We start from the raw sequence: 16,661 nt of genomic DNA, 5'->3' as shown, positions 1-16,661 counted from the left end.
AACAGACTAGCGCATGTATCGCTTACGGAGAATGTGTACTTGTGTACCAGTCATGTGCATTCCTGACAGTAAGTCACTAAGGTCTCAGAACTGCCTGAAAAATAAGTCTGGTTAATTTGGGATCTTTAAAGGACATCCATTCCAGAAGATGCTTCTCACAACAGCAGAAATCAGGAACATGGGGTTGTTAGGGGGCAAATAATCCTGCATTATTATACTATAACGGTGATAGAACACTGCTGTGAGTATAAAACGGTCAACAAAAGAACCCATAAAAACAAAGGACTAGTAATCAGCTTAGCAGCAGGAAGGCCTTTCTCACAACAGCCAAGCACTCAATTAGCTGAATTATTAAACACATTCAACATGCTGAATGCAGGATCTATGTTTATAAACAGTGGATCAGAAGTTCCTTAAAATTTTACTAGAGATCCCCACCTAGGGCTGTCATGATCATTAAAATTTTGGTTGGCGATTAATTGTCATATTAATAATTGTGATTTAATTTAACGATTTAAGTCTTTCCCTGTTCATTTTATAACACTATCAGCCTAGAGTTAGTCTAATGATTATTTATTATTAAACTTACACCTCATAAACCTAATATTGAGTATTGGAACATATAAAAATTGCACCTGCCTTTTACGCTTAGTAAACAAAAATTGTACAGGGCTGATATGACATTAACAAATAAGAACTTAAATGCTTCGAGATAAATAGTTGGTGTGTTCCCTCTTCCTGACCCATAGCACCCACCCGATTTTACCTCACACGTCTGTACCTCCCAATCCACTCATCCTGCCATTTTACTGCAATTCATATTTGCTACATTTACAGTAGGGGTGCACCGATCGATCGGCGCACCGATCTATCGGCCTCGATCACGTTAATTTGAGGGGATCAGAAATCGACCATATTCCCATGAGATCCACCGATCTTAGTTATATGCTTTTAAATCAGCCTTTTCTCCCATTCCCGAGAGAGGTGCAGTGCAGGCTGCCTCCCTCCCGCCCGCCCAATACATTTTTACAAAATTAGAGAAATTAAAGTCTGGAAGAAAAAATATGATTTTGTAGTTCAAACAGCAATGCTCATTTATATGTTCATTTATATTTGAGGACACTACCTCATGTTTTGTGAGTATTCATATCAATTTACTCAATAAAAATGGAAACATTGAAGTAATTGTCTTTTAGTTATGAAAGAAACAAGATCGGCAAAAAAAAAAATCGAGATCGGCAGGTAAGGTTGTCTAAGGATCGGTGATCGTTGATCGGCCAGAAAACTGCAATCGGTGCACCCCTAATTTACAGCAAACGAAGCTGGACAACTTAGTGGAATTAAGGTAGTTTGGTGTAAATATAAGTGAACAAAGATCCATTTAAACTGGGGATAATCTGACAAGTTATCCAGCTAAGCAAGAAATCCGGCTTTGGGAAACATGACCTCTGGTGTTCATGATCTGGTTAACATCTATTTTCTTTGCTTGTCATTTTAAGTGTTCACTTCGGTCATTTATTTCCAGTTTTTGGGTCAACATTATTACCTAAATATCCCATATCTGAAATGTTCACTCTAAAGTGAAATATAATGTTTGGTATGTTTGTTTCAGCCATATTTATATACAGGGGTGCACGTAACTGGTATGCAAGTATGCATTCGCCATATATGCAAATTAGTATTTATTTTATGTGCATTTGCGCTGCTATGACAAAGAAATCACTGTGCATTAGCTTTTATACTGCGAAGGAAGTACATATTAGCCACATAAAAGTTAAAATGCACAGTAATTTCTCGTCATAAAAGCGCAAATTCAGATAAAATATGTATGCATTTGTGATGGTACAACGTGTATCGCTTCACGGTGAATGCGTACTTGTGTATCAGTTATGCGCACCTGTTTATATCACTCCAAAGTGGAATCAGAAATAAATGGAAAAAAGAGCATACACCTCTCTATAGTTCTTTGTCTTTAATATACTGACTTTGCTGCAGCATAATAGAGGCAGCCGTCAGGGATATATAATCATCCCACTGTAACGAATGAATAAAAACGCACTCGGACACAAGTGCATGTGCTATGCAGAACTTTCATACAACAAACAGGGAACACAAAGAATCCAAAATTTGAATATCTGGCTGATATTCTGGGCTGGTGGAGATCACGTACACGCAGCCTGTTGTGAACTTTAAGTAGTGAAAGGAAATACTAACGGGATCAGGCTGGGTTATGAGAGTTTTGTAAAGCGAAGAGGTACAAATCGGGCACCGTCGTAAAATTTGCAATGAATTGTAATGCTGCGCATGTGCAGACGTGCGAGAAACTAATTGAGCAGGCAGTATGCATGGGTGCAGAAATGGAACAAGATGATGTCATTAAACAAGCACCAGTCAAATATTACAAGGTAGAAAACAATGTGGAAGTAGTGAAAGAAATAAGGCAGTTCTGTCTCATCCTGCTATTCTTATACAGATGAATGAAGAACTCAGTTAACATAGTTCTCACAACAATAACAAGGTGTTAACAGATGTGGTCCGAATTTAGGGTGTAAAGATGCATCAGGATGAATCGATTGTTAGGTGGCAATTCAACTGTGTTGATCTGTAACATCAGAACTGATTTTAGGGGGCAAAATTCTCCTTAAGAATACTACTATTTCCGGGTTATTTGATTTGCAGGTAGATGCGACATGCAAATTTCATAGGACAGCAAGAGATGGTTCATTAGTATTCATAAAGGAAGTGCAACCAGATGGAGCAGTACCACTGGAGATAATGGGGGCAGTACCACTGGAGATAATGGGGGCAGTGTAGTAAACAGTTCAAGTGAGACACTGCGAGATACGAAAAATTTTGAAAAAAGCAGAACTTTCTGAAAAGCAACTATGCGATTTGGTGCAGAATATTAGACATTTACATGATGTTACTCCGCCCAGGCACAGAGACAAAGCTGGGAGGAGCCTGGACAGGAATTAAATTCCAGTTGGACAGTAGTGAAGGAAAAGTGAAGGTCTGTCAAATTACTTTTGACTCTCCTGCCCTCTAGTGGATGTATTGCTTAGCATCCATGCCAACGGCGTCAAGGGACATATGGAAGCATGTGGACAGTGACGATTACATCATTTGAAATGGACATGCTTATTTTCGTACATAAAGGACACATAAATGAGCTTTTAGCCATAGAAATGCACAAGGTATTGATTAACACATTGGTATAAGTTGATATACATTAAAAATACATATCAGTATAAGATCAATGTGTCAATCTTGGCCTATATTGCTGGCTGATATGCAAACTTTATCAATATTCAAAGTTAGCGGCACCAGAGCTAAAAACATAGCTACTACAATAATGGAGATGATTCCACTGGGCAATCCACCATTTTCCAAAGTGGAAGGTGAGGAATTTAGATCACGAAGTACCGACTGGCAGCATGTTTATAATTCAGTAAATCTGGCCCGGAGATCGATATTTTGTATCACACAGAATAAAAAATGACATAATCTGTCAGCAAGCCTGGCACCCCCACAGCCATTTTTCCCTGTACAGTTCAGTAGTTAGCCTGTTGACAAAGCCTTGGCCCAGCACTTTGAGTAGCTCGAAATGAGAAGGGTCTGCCTTCTCACAGCCCTCCTTCACATGATGGGTGATGGGGATCTCCTTGTAAGCACCATCATCCTGTGGAGGTATGGACACCACATACAATTTACCTTCACCTGCTAAGTACAGGTTCCCACGTACTTTTCCGTATCCCATAGAACGCACCCAAGAACCACTCACATTATTGCTAGATCCTAATACGACTCCAAGTCATCAGGGAATAAAAGCTGAATATAAACCAGTTCCACTGAATAAATTTTCTTGAATTTCACCTACCACTATAATCAAGCAAGCGATGGAATATGGATTACAAGCAGGAATGCACATAACTGGTACAGAATTACACATTCACCATATAAATCAATATGCACAGAAATATCTTCTAGTAACAGCGCAGATGCAAACTTATTTTGTGTGCATTTAAAGGACACATAAATGAGCTTTTAGCCATAGAAATGCACAAGGTATTGATTAACACATTGGTATAAGTTGATATACATTAAAAATACATATCAGTATAAGATCAATGTGTCAATCTTGGCCTATATTGCTGGCTGATATGCAAACTTTATCAATATTCAAAGTTAGCGGCAGCAGAGCTAAAAACATAGCTACTACAATAATGGAGATGATTCCACTGGGCAATCCACCATTTTCCAAAGTGGAAGGTGAGGAATTTAGATCACGAAGTACCGACTGGCAGCATGTTTATAATTCAGTAAATCTGGCCCGGAGATCGATATTTTGTATCACACAGAATAAAAAATGACATAATCTGTCAGCAAGCCTGGCACCCCCACAGCCATTTTCCCCTGTACAGTTCAGTAGTTAGCCTGTTGACAGTTTGCTCTGAATTGTTCTCCCTGAGTAATAACAATTAATGTTCTGAGATTCAACTTTCTTTGAATTGCATTAACAGTATGAGATTCCGATGGCAATATTTGTGAAGTTAAGAAACATTTGAAATCAGGTAATCAAAATAATCTAATCGAATTGTGATAGAAATTTTAAAAAATTCTGATGCAGTGAATTGTTCCCTCAATAGTGGTAATCAAACTCATTCACCTTGCAGGCAAGAATTTACACCCCTGGTCAGAGCATAACCATAGTATTCCGTTTCCTTGCAGTGAATAGCTGGTGTCAAGAGAATTTACAAAATGCAACAAAAAACAACTAAAGGGAAAATAAATATCAATACAATATCAAATACTCTGTGCAGTGGGAAAGTGCCTCAAACTTCACCAAAGGACTGTTAATCTAAACCCCCCTTATGTCTCACTAACATCCACACTGGTAGACAATGTGAAAAGCAGCATAATGCCCTGATTTTGAGAAAAGATGCATGGAAGGCAAATATATTCAGCTAATAATACCATGACACTGAAGGGGGAAAGACATTTGACTCACACAATGCAAAAGAGATTCCCCTCCCTCCATCGGATCATCCATGATCTGGTGCCCATTCACCTAAAAGAGAATGAAAATGTTGAATGAAATGCAACACTAATGAAAAAAATGTAGCAGAATCACTAAATTTCCACTGAAAGTGTTTAACAAAATACTAATTTAAACAGCATTAAAAAATGTTCTTCCAGCTAGTTTTTGAAGTGACTGCTTTGTCTATTGAAAACCATTTAAGATTGGAGAGGAAGAAGAGCAAAGGCAGTGACAACACGAGTGCTTCCTTCCTTATTAAGGTACAAGACGCAGAACTAGCTGTTGCAGACATTTTTATAATGCAGTACAATTTCACCATTTATTCATACTTTTTACAGTAAAATGATCACTTTTAAATGAGATTTACATTCATAACTGAAGTGAAGGATTTTGTAACAGACCATTGTAACTAGACAGCAATGTGCAGTGGGAACAAATGTGACCCTATAGCCCTAATATTCAAATCACGGTCCTCGAGGTCCCAGCACTGCTGGTTTTCCAGTCTTCCTTTACCTGTGAGCCGGGTGTGAAGCCTCTGACCAATCAGAATCGGTAATTATTACACTAACTACCTGGGAAAACTGAAAACAAGGCCTGGATTTGAAATTTGAAGAGCCCTGCCCTATAGGAACACAGGCAATCACTTAGGGTGCCCTTCTACTGGGAGGGGCAAAAAAGTCAGTGTGTGGAGGGGGGGGGTAATCAGAGGAAATACCTCTGGTTGCATTCTGTGACATTACAGTTATCTGCACTATTTATATTTCACTATTTACACACAAGCTAACTAGCTGACAGCCAGATACTCATCCTCATCATCATCATCCTCACTGTACTACTGAAAAAAATTCTGCTGCTCTGGGAGATGGGGGGGAGGGAGCAGCAAAATCTGTCTGGCCCTGCATAAACAAATAAAAACATCCCCTTCTCTTTTAATAGAATTTGTCTTAACCTAACATTCTTTGTTTTTGATCCAAAACATCCGTTTCTCAATTTCTCCTTATTTACCAGAGTTTCCAGAGTCTTTTGATGCAGGCAAAGCCATGTGTCATACGAGGAAAGGTTAGATGAGCTAAATCTGTTCAGCCTCAAGCAAAGGGGACTGAGGGGGGACATGATCCAGGTCTATAAGATTCTAACAGGTTTGGATGCTGTTCAACCAAATAGTTACTTCAACATTAGTTCAAATACAAGAACTCGTGGCCATAGGTGGAAACTAGCGGGAGAACATTTCAAACTGGATTTAAGGAAGCACTTCTTTACACAGCGTGTAGTCAGAGTATGGAATAGTCTTCCTGATAACGTAGTGCAAGCTGAATCCTTGGGTTCCTTTAAATCAGAGCTTTATCCACAATTATTTTTCCTGTGAACACCCCTTAAATTGAACCAGATATTTGGGGTTATTTTTTAATTGAATTACTCATATCAGAATTGTCACAACATTAGTCAGTACTTTTCACAGCACTTTAAGTTCACGCTACAACATACAGTAATAGCAGAAAGTCTTGGGACAGTTGCTTACTAAATTCTTGATTTCATAACTAAAGTCAATTGGCACGCACTGTTTAACATATCTGCACGTGTTCCACATAGACATTTCCTTTTGTATTGTCAGTTTTTTTGACTGACTCATTCAGTTCTGTTCTTGCCATTTTGCTATTAATTGTTATTGTAGTCACTGGCTCCCAAAGGGACACTAAACACAAATGTTTGGTGTTTTATGTTATTGAAAAGGTGTTACTAATTAAAAAGCACCCAATGAGATTGCTTCAATGAATTTTTAATTCAGAACAGCACTTTTACAACTATAATTTTGGTTTCAATTTATTACTACTTGAAATTAATGTTTTACTTAAAACTACTGGTTTTAATGTGATATGTAAACAAACGAATGTGTCTGTGTGACATGTAAACAAATGAATAAAGATTTTTGTTAATAAAACCAATACATTTGCAATATTTTTCTGAAATAAGCAAGCACTTTGTCAGCACTGTACTCTTTCTTTTGTGACAGCCTTCGTTTTCAGCAGTGACTGAAACTTGGTGTTTATGAGCAACACAATGTTCATATTACAACTTCAACTCGTCAGCCTGTAATAAACTGTTTATAATGATTACCAGCCATCAAAAATGCATTTTCATTGAGATGGTTCTAGTTTCACAATCAGAAAATTGTGCCACTGAAATAAGATGTACTGTATCATATTAGTGATAATATAGTTTGCAAATTAGATTTCATTAGATAGATTTCAGCACATATGGAAATACATGGCCTCAACACTGATACAAGGGTATTTCATTATACATTGCAATCTTCTTTTTTTTAAAAATAAAAATGATAAAAAAAAAAAAACATTAATTTTGCCCCTGAATAAACCAAGAGCACCCCCCTCCATATCTCCAGCACCGAAAATACAAAAATATTGAGAAGGGAACAGTGTATTTTCCATAAATTTCATTAATAGGTTTCAAAACATCACCAGTAGTAATTTATGCAAATGTAAAAGCTGCAACCTCTGAAATGCTCAATGCAATGTCACATTAAGCCCCAACCCTGCTTACTCAAAAGCATCTCAATGAATTCCAATACAGCCACTCATCTGAAAGTGAATTAGCATGCTATCATTGTAATGTAATGCAACATTCAAAGACTACCCATATTATCGTGCATTGTTCTATCACAGAGGAATTACATTTTACACATTATCACAGGAAAGGACTATATAGAAACAATATGTTGACACCGAACATTGAACATGGAGAGGATATTAAAGTCAAATACTGAGGTCTTGCAGAGCAGATTGCAATGTTAAACTCTCTCTTTTAGTTATTCTTATTCGGCTGCTCTTTAGTTCAGAGATGACGGCGCATGATTCAGAATGAGCTTAAGTCCATTTTAAAATCATCCCAAAATATCTTGCATTCAGAGCTGACACACAATTACATCTAACGATCCTGAATGGTAAAATTAACAGAGAAGAAAAAAAAAAGAAGAGAGATATTCCATTTATCCAAGCATCAACAGCTAGTGTTTTAACACTTAGCGCAGAGAAAGTAGATGGAGGAATCCTGTACCCTACAAAGGAAGACACAGCAGCATGTGTGTACACTGAGGGTGTGATACTGTCAGATGTAATGGCAGCAAACCACAGCAGTGGCCGTCAGAGTAGAAGAAAACTTCTAGCAGTCTGCTAGTGATAAACTAGTAACTTAAAGTACTTCAGTACTTTGTCTTGCTGATGCTGAGCCACAAGTTGTTCTCCCTGTACCATAAATCTACCACTAGCTTCCTGTACTCTCATCTCTATTGTTTATGCACCCAGTATTGGTAGAATCATTGGTAGAATACCTCTGTACATGGAAATAACTGGTGTTGTAAATATCCAACTTGTAGGGGATACACAGGAAAGGAGAAAGGACGGTTAACTGAGGTGCTTTACAGAACCTCTATTTCCTCTCGCAGATGGTGGACGGTCACAGGGGCTCTTTGGCAAACCAACTGTGGACCATGTAGATCAGAACACGTTCTACACCTGTGTGTACCTGGGAGGCAAACTACAGGGGATGCAAGTAGTCCGTGACCAGGTGTCAAAGCTGTTATAGTACCAGCCTCTCAAATGTCTTCATGATGTGTAATAAGATATCAACTTCCTCTTCTTCAGCACCGAGACCACAGGATGTTTTCCAGAGCCAAAGCACTTTCTGTATGGTCAGGGAGAGGAAGGACAGGTACTGAAGGTCAGACATGGTGCTCTTCCACTGCCACCAAGGACCGAGCCAGACCTCAGCCGTACTGTGAACTGACAGTTTTCCATTTCCACTGAGCTGTAGCTGTACTGATATGGTCTTGCCTACTAGCAGGGCTGAAAGTGTGACCAAACCAAGGTAGTTGCATCACCACCATCTGACTGGTAGATATACATGAATAACGGGAATCTGCATCAATATGCATGAATTATCTGAAGGCAAAAAGGGCATATTCTATATATTATTCGTTATTCGTAGTCTCTTAATGTATTGATGCATTGCCAATAACTCGGAACTTCAACCTCCTATTTAAAAAAGTACTATAGAACAGCTGAACAGAATGGATTTGTGAAGCAAATTTAGGCAAGCGAATGTTAATTCTGCTAGCATTTGATGGTAACATAAGATGGCGATTCTCACAATTGTGCTAGCAGATATTAGCACGTAATAAATCACGATGTACACCATGTGAACAGTAAATAAGAGTCTGTTCAATTTTACGGCACTGCCGCTCTCCAAACCCAGCAACGCCTGTATCAAGCCAACCCTTTTTCAGTGGAAATCTGAAGCAGGTTGGAACCGTGCTGTAATTCTCTTTGTGATACAGCTCCAGTACGACTCTGTTCCTGTATTCCAGTGGAAAAGCGCCAATAGACTGGGAATGTGGTGTGGGGCCCAAAACCCTGTCAGAATCACACTGAGGTAGGTGGTGCTGTGATAGGACTGGACTGGGAAATAAACCGCTTCTTCAGTTCCATCTGCATCCACCTGAATTCCTCGTCGTCTCCAGACCTGAAGGCAATGTTTTTCTTGTTCAGTAATCTCTTCAAATCCATCACTTTTTATGGTGAATAAATCCCACTGTGGGAACTGTGTTATCCAGACAGAAGTGGATTTAATCTGTGATACACTGCAGCCATAATACACAGTTCTGGTGGCGATTGGCAACTGCTGAATTATAGGTTTATATGTGAGGTCTAGGGGTACAACAGACTTAAGTCTCCTTAACAACTCCTGTTTCCCCTTGTAGTACAGTGCACCTGCACTGCAGCACCAGACAACAAAGGAGTTGGGTCCAGCAGGTTTTGTTGCATGCAAGTGAATGGCAGGATTTCCTCACGGGTCATGTGGTCCATGGTTGAATACTCCATACTGATAGCCAGAAAAAAGCATAAAGACTTTCCTGTTCCACATCACAGTAACAGAACCAGAGTATTTAACTACGTTACTGAATAAAGCTTAGTAAAAATGAAAACAACAAAGACACAGCAGCGGCTCAGGATGGCGCTGGAAGTGTTAGTAAAATTCAGCGCTGTAACCAGCTAACCATTTGTAAAACTTAACACGCCACCCGCTCTCTGCTACTCATCACATCCTCCATCTGTTTCAGTTCCGCATCACTGAACTCCAAGCAGAAACTAGAATGAACTGTGCACCGCACAGAAAAAAAATCAGCCTCCCTGCCCCCCACAACCAGTACTTCTCAAGGATGATAAAGATGGTGAAGAAGATCACATCTGACTTCTCACACCCTGGGCACATCCTCTTTAAATGTCTTCCCCAAAACAGAGGCAGAAGGAGCCTTAAAAAACAAGGACTTGTCATCAACTGTCCAGCTTCTTTCCCCAGGTCCCGTCCCCCTGAATACGGGGCTTCGACATATCCCTGCTCTTCATCCACTTTATGGGACTTCATTCCATAACTGACAAGTACATCATCCACAGTACATGCTATACATTTATACTATAACTTTAATGGTGCCTCTGTAACTACGTATGAGAAGAAAGATTGAGCGATGAAATTTAGTATGGACCAAAGTGTACTCCAGTAACAATTGTCAACTATTTTCATGCTCTTCTACCCAAAACAATTCCAAACACACACACACACTACTAAATAATCAAGAATTAGCACTGACTCACCATCTATTTATAGATTCAACCACAGCAATGACAATAAATGTAATATACGGCAACATTGAACACCTTACAGTAAGGTGCACTTATAACACTACATACAAAGGATGTCAGAAGGATAGAAAAGTTGACACCCGAAAGAAGGTTAATGATGCCGATGTCAAACTGAAGAGTTAGGGCTGTCACTGCTAACAGTCAGCAGAGTGGAATATAATGCAGACTGCAGGTCAGAAACTTTGGGATTTTTTATTTTTTTTTTTTAAACTCTTAGGCTGGGTTGCACCAACATGAATTAACAAATTAATCTTTTAGACTTAATTTAGGGTTAGTAAATCTAGGTTTAAACTGGCTTATAATTTATCAGAGACATGTTGCTCATCTTAATTTTAACCCTGGATTAGTTAAACCAGTTTAAACTATGAATAAAATAGGATTAATTTAGGTTCAGTATCCTCCATGATGGAGTCAGACGAAATGTAAACAAATTCACAACACACCCTAGGCAAAATAAATATATTATTATATATTATATATTATATATTAACTTAAATAAAGTTAATGCAAATGTCTCATGAACTTTTAAAAAATAACAGCTGCTATTTTTACCACACTTTTGTTCTGAATTATGCTGATTTACTTTTCACACACCTCTTGGACATAAATTGAGCAGTAGTCCTTTCAATTATGAAAAAGTTCCCCATTCTCACCACTTGGGTTAGTCATCAAAATAAGCATGAGGGATACAAAAAAAGTTCATAGGTTAAACTTCACACAAAATTTCAAATGAAACTACATCTCCCCGTCAAAACAATAAAGGATAAAAAAACAGTCCTTTTGTTAGTTATTTGATAGTTATTGGGGGAATCGACTGCGATCAAAACAGAACACAGCCTATTATTTATATTTTACTTATGCGACCCGCAACATGTTCATGATTCTTATTGAAGCAGATCTTTCGTTTTCCACAGAACAAAAAACAACGTAACATTATTCCGTAAATAAGCGCTGGCAAGTTTCACCACTGGCACTGGTGATGTCAGACAAAAGTATATTGGTTAGCGATCTAGGTTTCCGATGCAGAAATATGGAGATGCAAGCAAAAATATATTAATTCATACATTAAATGTAACTAGGGTAAAAAAAAAAAAAAAAGAATTCCGTCTGCTCAATTTGCTCCGCTACAGCTGTTTTTCTGCACTTCGGTGTAACTTCCATCTTAGCACCGGTGCTTGTGGTCAACCAATCAGCAAGCTATGGCAGTGTGAAAGAGCCTATTTCTGCAAACCGTGGTTTTGTAAGCTCCAAAAAGATCCCCATAAACCATCTGAAAACTCCCTGTAGCATGAAACACAAAGCTACTAGGAGCTGGAGAAGTGGAGGTACCGCAGAGTTCCTCTCACTTCCATGCGTGATAGCTGGCCCAACCTTCCCACTGAGGTTCATGACACACTATTATAAATCTATACCGCTGGGAAAACTCACTATTGCATTAAAAAATTCAGTTGGGATTAATCTGTCTTGAATTTTCCTACATGGGACTCTTTCCTCCAATCCCAGCCAACTTAGAAATGTAGCCATGCTGTTAATAAAATGGAAACAGACCTAACATAAACCTGCTCAATGGGAGGTATAAATATGACGTCTCATCTTGCTTTTTATAATAGGTTTAAATTCACTGGTGCAACAGACTTGAATTTAAGCTAAATTTAAGTGGAAATTAAACTGAAATTACCAAAGGTTTAGATTTAACCAGGATAACTAAATTTAAACTAGATTCAAAGTTTGGTGCAACAGGGTGATAGATAAATCTTGATTTAATCCAGTTTAATAGTTAAACCATGTCGGTGCAAGCCAGCCATATAGTCATACAATCGTTCTCAATTCGCATAAAGGGGGCAGTGTAGGGATCCATATTTTTTCTTAATATAGTATCAACAGAAAAGCTGGGGAGAGAATGCCTTGAATGACAAGATACTACTTTTAAATAGCAAGTATCTGAGTGGTAGGTTTTATAGCTTCTGGGGAAAGACAAGTCGATAAACAATTTGACTACTTAACAGACAGGAAATTTAGCTTGACACCATAAACATATCTGCTAAAAAATTCACGAGAAATAAACTGTGTAACTAACACCATGCAATCAGATTGAAGACACCACAAAAGCAGCAAAAATATAGAAAAGCTCTGCAAAGAGCACAAAGCAAAGACCTGATGCTGAATAAAGTGTAAGCCGAACTGAAAAGATTTCTCATTTGGTTCATCCATCCATCCATCGAAGTGTTTGTCCTGGTTAGGGACACATGGCTGGGGTACACTTTATAATCAAACATCAAATCAAATCAAAGATATTTTTATTGTCAATTCACATTTTATGTGCAAGACATACATGGGAACCAAAATGCCGTTTCTCGCTCACTGGTGTGCGGACCATCCAATTACAAACATTATAGACATTCTATACAAAAAGACAGATAACAAGACAAAGGACAAACTGACAAGGCCAGAGACATATCGACAAAGTGCAGATGGTAACAATATATGTCAGTTGTGCAAATGATAACAGTTCAAAAGGCGGTTGTGCAAATGGTAATATTAAGGTAGTTGTGCAAATGGTAAACATAGATAGGATAGAAGTCCATCACCTAGCACATACATGCACACACTAATCCAGTTACTTAGTTTACGGAATGACAAATAAAATACTATCCTACAAAGGAAGCTAAGGGAGACAGACAGACATTGGAGGAGTGACATTGTTAGCTTTCCAATATATTCCATAACAAATAACCTTTGTCCAACGGGACCGGCACAAAAGTGTTCAACAGAGTACAGGGAACAGGAGAAAGTTCTAGGTTAATTTTTTTTCCCCCCTTTTTAGTTTTTTTAATGTTAAGACATACTGTAAGTCAGTGTTCAAAAAATGTATTTTCCACTTTGGAAAAATACCTCGCATTTTTTTGCTGTAGAAAGAATTCATTCATGACTGTCATTACCTATTATAGCCTTATACAGCAGTCCATCAGGTGTAGTCAGATCTATAAGTAAGCATATAGCAAACTGCAGTATTTCCCTTTCTCAGAAGTACTCTGCTCTGACATTTTTATACGGAACGTAACGACTTTCCTTAAACATTCATTGAAAGCCATGGCAAACATTTAGCAAAAATACAATATGCTTATTAGTTATTTAAAAAAAAAAACTAACATAACGTAGAGAGAGAAGTTGCTTTTGTACAAAAAGACAAATTTAAATCCAATAACGAAAAAACTATCGTTAAAACAAAAACGGGACGATTGAAAAGTGGTGCCTGCCATTGAGCTGATAGATTATACACTCAGATTTCAGTCACGTCTCAAATCCAAAAGATCAGTTCAAATCCCTAGACAACTTGCCCATATGTTACAATGATTTTATTATTAAGGTTGATTGAAGTAATACAGCAATAATAATAATAAAAAAACAATCTAGCTAGCCTGTATGAAAATGTGCCCTGTTTGCCGTATTGTTTTATGACTTCGGCTACTAGGCAAAGACCCATTTCTCAGAAACGCCACGCACTTGACCGATTGAAAGAAAAATGTCAATTTTTACATAAGAAAATGAGATTAACGAGCATCTATTGCTGGCCATGATCACAGCTAACGAGACTTTTACAGCTTGTATGAATTTCAAGCATCTGACAGCCGCTGCAGTCACGAAAGTAACTGCAACGCAAGTGCCGCAAAACCAGGCGCCATCCGACAGCCAGCAGCGCTGAAGTGACGAATAAAATAATGGATCAGGAAGATAAAGAGGCAGGACAACCTCGGTATTCAAGTTAAGAGCAAGCTAAGTAAATTTTACACAAGGCCTAATATTTTTTTTAATACACAATACATCCATCTGGTCAGGCTAAACGTATATTTTAAGATACCAAACCAACACCCACGAAGAAAAGTCAGCAGTTATTTCGAAAACCACATTACTGGTGTTTATTCATAACTGTTGCTAACTACATACCTCGCTAAGGCTGTGTACCTCCATTTTGTGCCAGTAATCTTCCGGCTGGCCGAAGCATCGTTAGGCTACCGCTTCATCTCACAGCGGCGTTTCTTGGTGCCGAGATAACAAACTTAACGTTGTTTTTTTGTTGTCCCGTTAATGCGTAAAGGTGAATAAAGATGTCTGACATTAACATGGGAATCCCGCACTTTAATAAAAGCCCCCCCTACGCTTTCTCTCTCTCTATAGTTACACGTGAATATGGCCGCCGCAGTGTCGCCGAAACCGCATGGAAACCGAGCCCAGGCTCTGACGTGGGTTCCTTGACTCGAGGATTTCCCTTATCTCACTGCGAGTAGCGGGAACAAAACTGGAAACAGTGTGACAGCCCACGCAAAAAAACAGATATACCACGCCATGTTATAAATACATAAATATGTCCTGATGATATTAACATGGAAAACTTTCGACAGTTTCCCCCAGGTATAAATTAGGCAGCGCTGTTACAAGGCTGAATCTGATACACCCACTGTTAACTCATCAACTCATCATGCAGCTGCAACAGTTATTTTTAAAAAGAATTTCCAATTCTGGATAGTGTCACTATCGATCAGTTATGCCGCGCCATTGCATATACTACGTAAAGGACGAAGATACTCTTTCTTCCAATTTAGTCTGTGCAGGGTTCCAGGGGGCTGGAGCCAGGGGCACCAAAAACGGGGGGGGGGGGGGGGGGGGGGGGGGGCGATTCATTCACCCCTCCCCCGCCTCCAGTAAATAAATCTTAATATTTAAATGATTAAGTTATTGGAGTTTAGCTAAACTGTAATTTAAAGTTTAGGAAACCAGAATACCCAGCACAGCACCAGAAGAACATGCAAACACACATAGAATGGAGAAGGGATTCAAACCCACAACCCTGGTAATCTTTTCATATTTTATAAGACAGCAAAGTTGCATCACAACAGAACACCCAACAATGAACACCAGTTTTACAAAGTGTGCATTTACTTGTGTGTGTGTTCAGTATAGGTAGCTGTCAGTTTATTTTAAAAAATAATAAATGAGTGAGGTGCAGTCTGAACAATAAACCTAGAAACATAGACATGCACACATATATATGCTACATGCAATTTAGAAATGCCAGTTAACCTAACTGATTCTATGAAACTTTAGGCACCCTTGATCAAATTAAACAAATTGTCTAAGTAAAACAAAGCAAATCAACCTATCATGAACTTTTAATGCAGTTAATTTTTTTTCCAGAGTTTATGAGATTGAAATTAACAAATGTGGTTTGTGCAAAAGATGGGATACCTTATCGGTCCTTAGTATCACCCCAATCAGCAGACATCACAGTTTGCAAACATGACTTGAAACCAGCTAACATGCTTTCTGTTCTTGTTTAGGATTTTTTCCCCCATTCTTCCTTGCAGAATACTTCAAGTTCATAAATATTCTTAGACCTTATTCATTGCAAGTTTCGGATCTACCCACAAATTCTTAATAGCAAGTTTGGGAGCTGTGCAGACCATTTCAAAACTTTTGGGTAAATTCTGGATTATTGTCTTGGAATATTAAGCCTCATTTCAACTTTCACTCACTGACTGACTGACTGTAGAGTAAATAGTAGTAGAAGTACTTTATTGATCCTGAAGGAAATTCCAAGAGAGCTACAGCAGCGTACACAAATGTGACTTCAAACTCTACATATACAATAGAAAAAGACACTAAACTATCCAAAATATACAATGCAATACTGAATTGCAATGTGTGGCGTGTAACATTTAAACATAAAATAATACAGTAACAATCAAGTGGGCTGGCAGCTGAGTGGGTTGAGGGTCAGGGGTGATACTTATTGTAGCATTTGATGGCCGCTTGGAGAAAAAACCTCAGATAGGTCTCCCCTGAGCAGATCGTGCTCCCCTGAGCAGCACAGGGTCCACTATGATGCCCCTCCTGCACCCTGTTTTCTCTTA

The 16,661-nt window shown here is 38.6% G+C and overlaps 1 protein-coding gene across 1 annotated transcript in view; it reads right to left on the bottom strand.

The window, feature by feature from the left end:
- LOC111855289 (ribosomal protein S6 kinase alpha-6) overlaps positions 1–15,282 on the bottom strand; it is a 29,875-nt gene extending 14,593 nt beyond the window's left edge. Inside the window, exons 1-2 of the mRNA XM_072701831.1 lie at positions 14,698–15,282; positions 5,009–5,068 (exon numbers count right to left, since the gene is read on the bottom strand). Coding sequence (XP_072557932.1) covers positions 5,009–5,068; positions 14,698–14,721 — 84 coding nt within the window. The 5' untranslated portion in view covers positions 14,722–15,282. The remainder of the gene's footprint in view (positions 1–5,008; positions 5,069–14,697) is intronic.
- Between the last annotated feature and the right edge of the window lie 1,379 nt (positions 15,283–16,661).

This window comes from Paramormyrops kingsleyae, chromosome 18, assembly GCF_048594095.1.
Source record: "Paramormyrops kingsleyae isolate MSU_618 chromosome 18, PKINGS_0.4, whole genome shotgun sequence".
In the NCBI taxonomy this organism is placed as follows: Eukaryota; Metazoa; Chordata; class Actinopteri; order Osteoglossiformes; family Mormyridae; genus Paramormyrops; species Paramormyrops kingsleyae.
The sequence above is the reverse complement of the archived record's forward strand: the minus strand, read 5'-3'. Positions and strand labels throughout refer to the sequence as shown.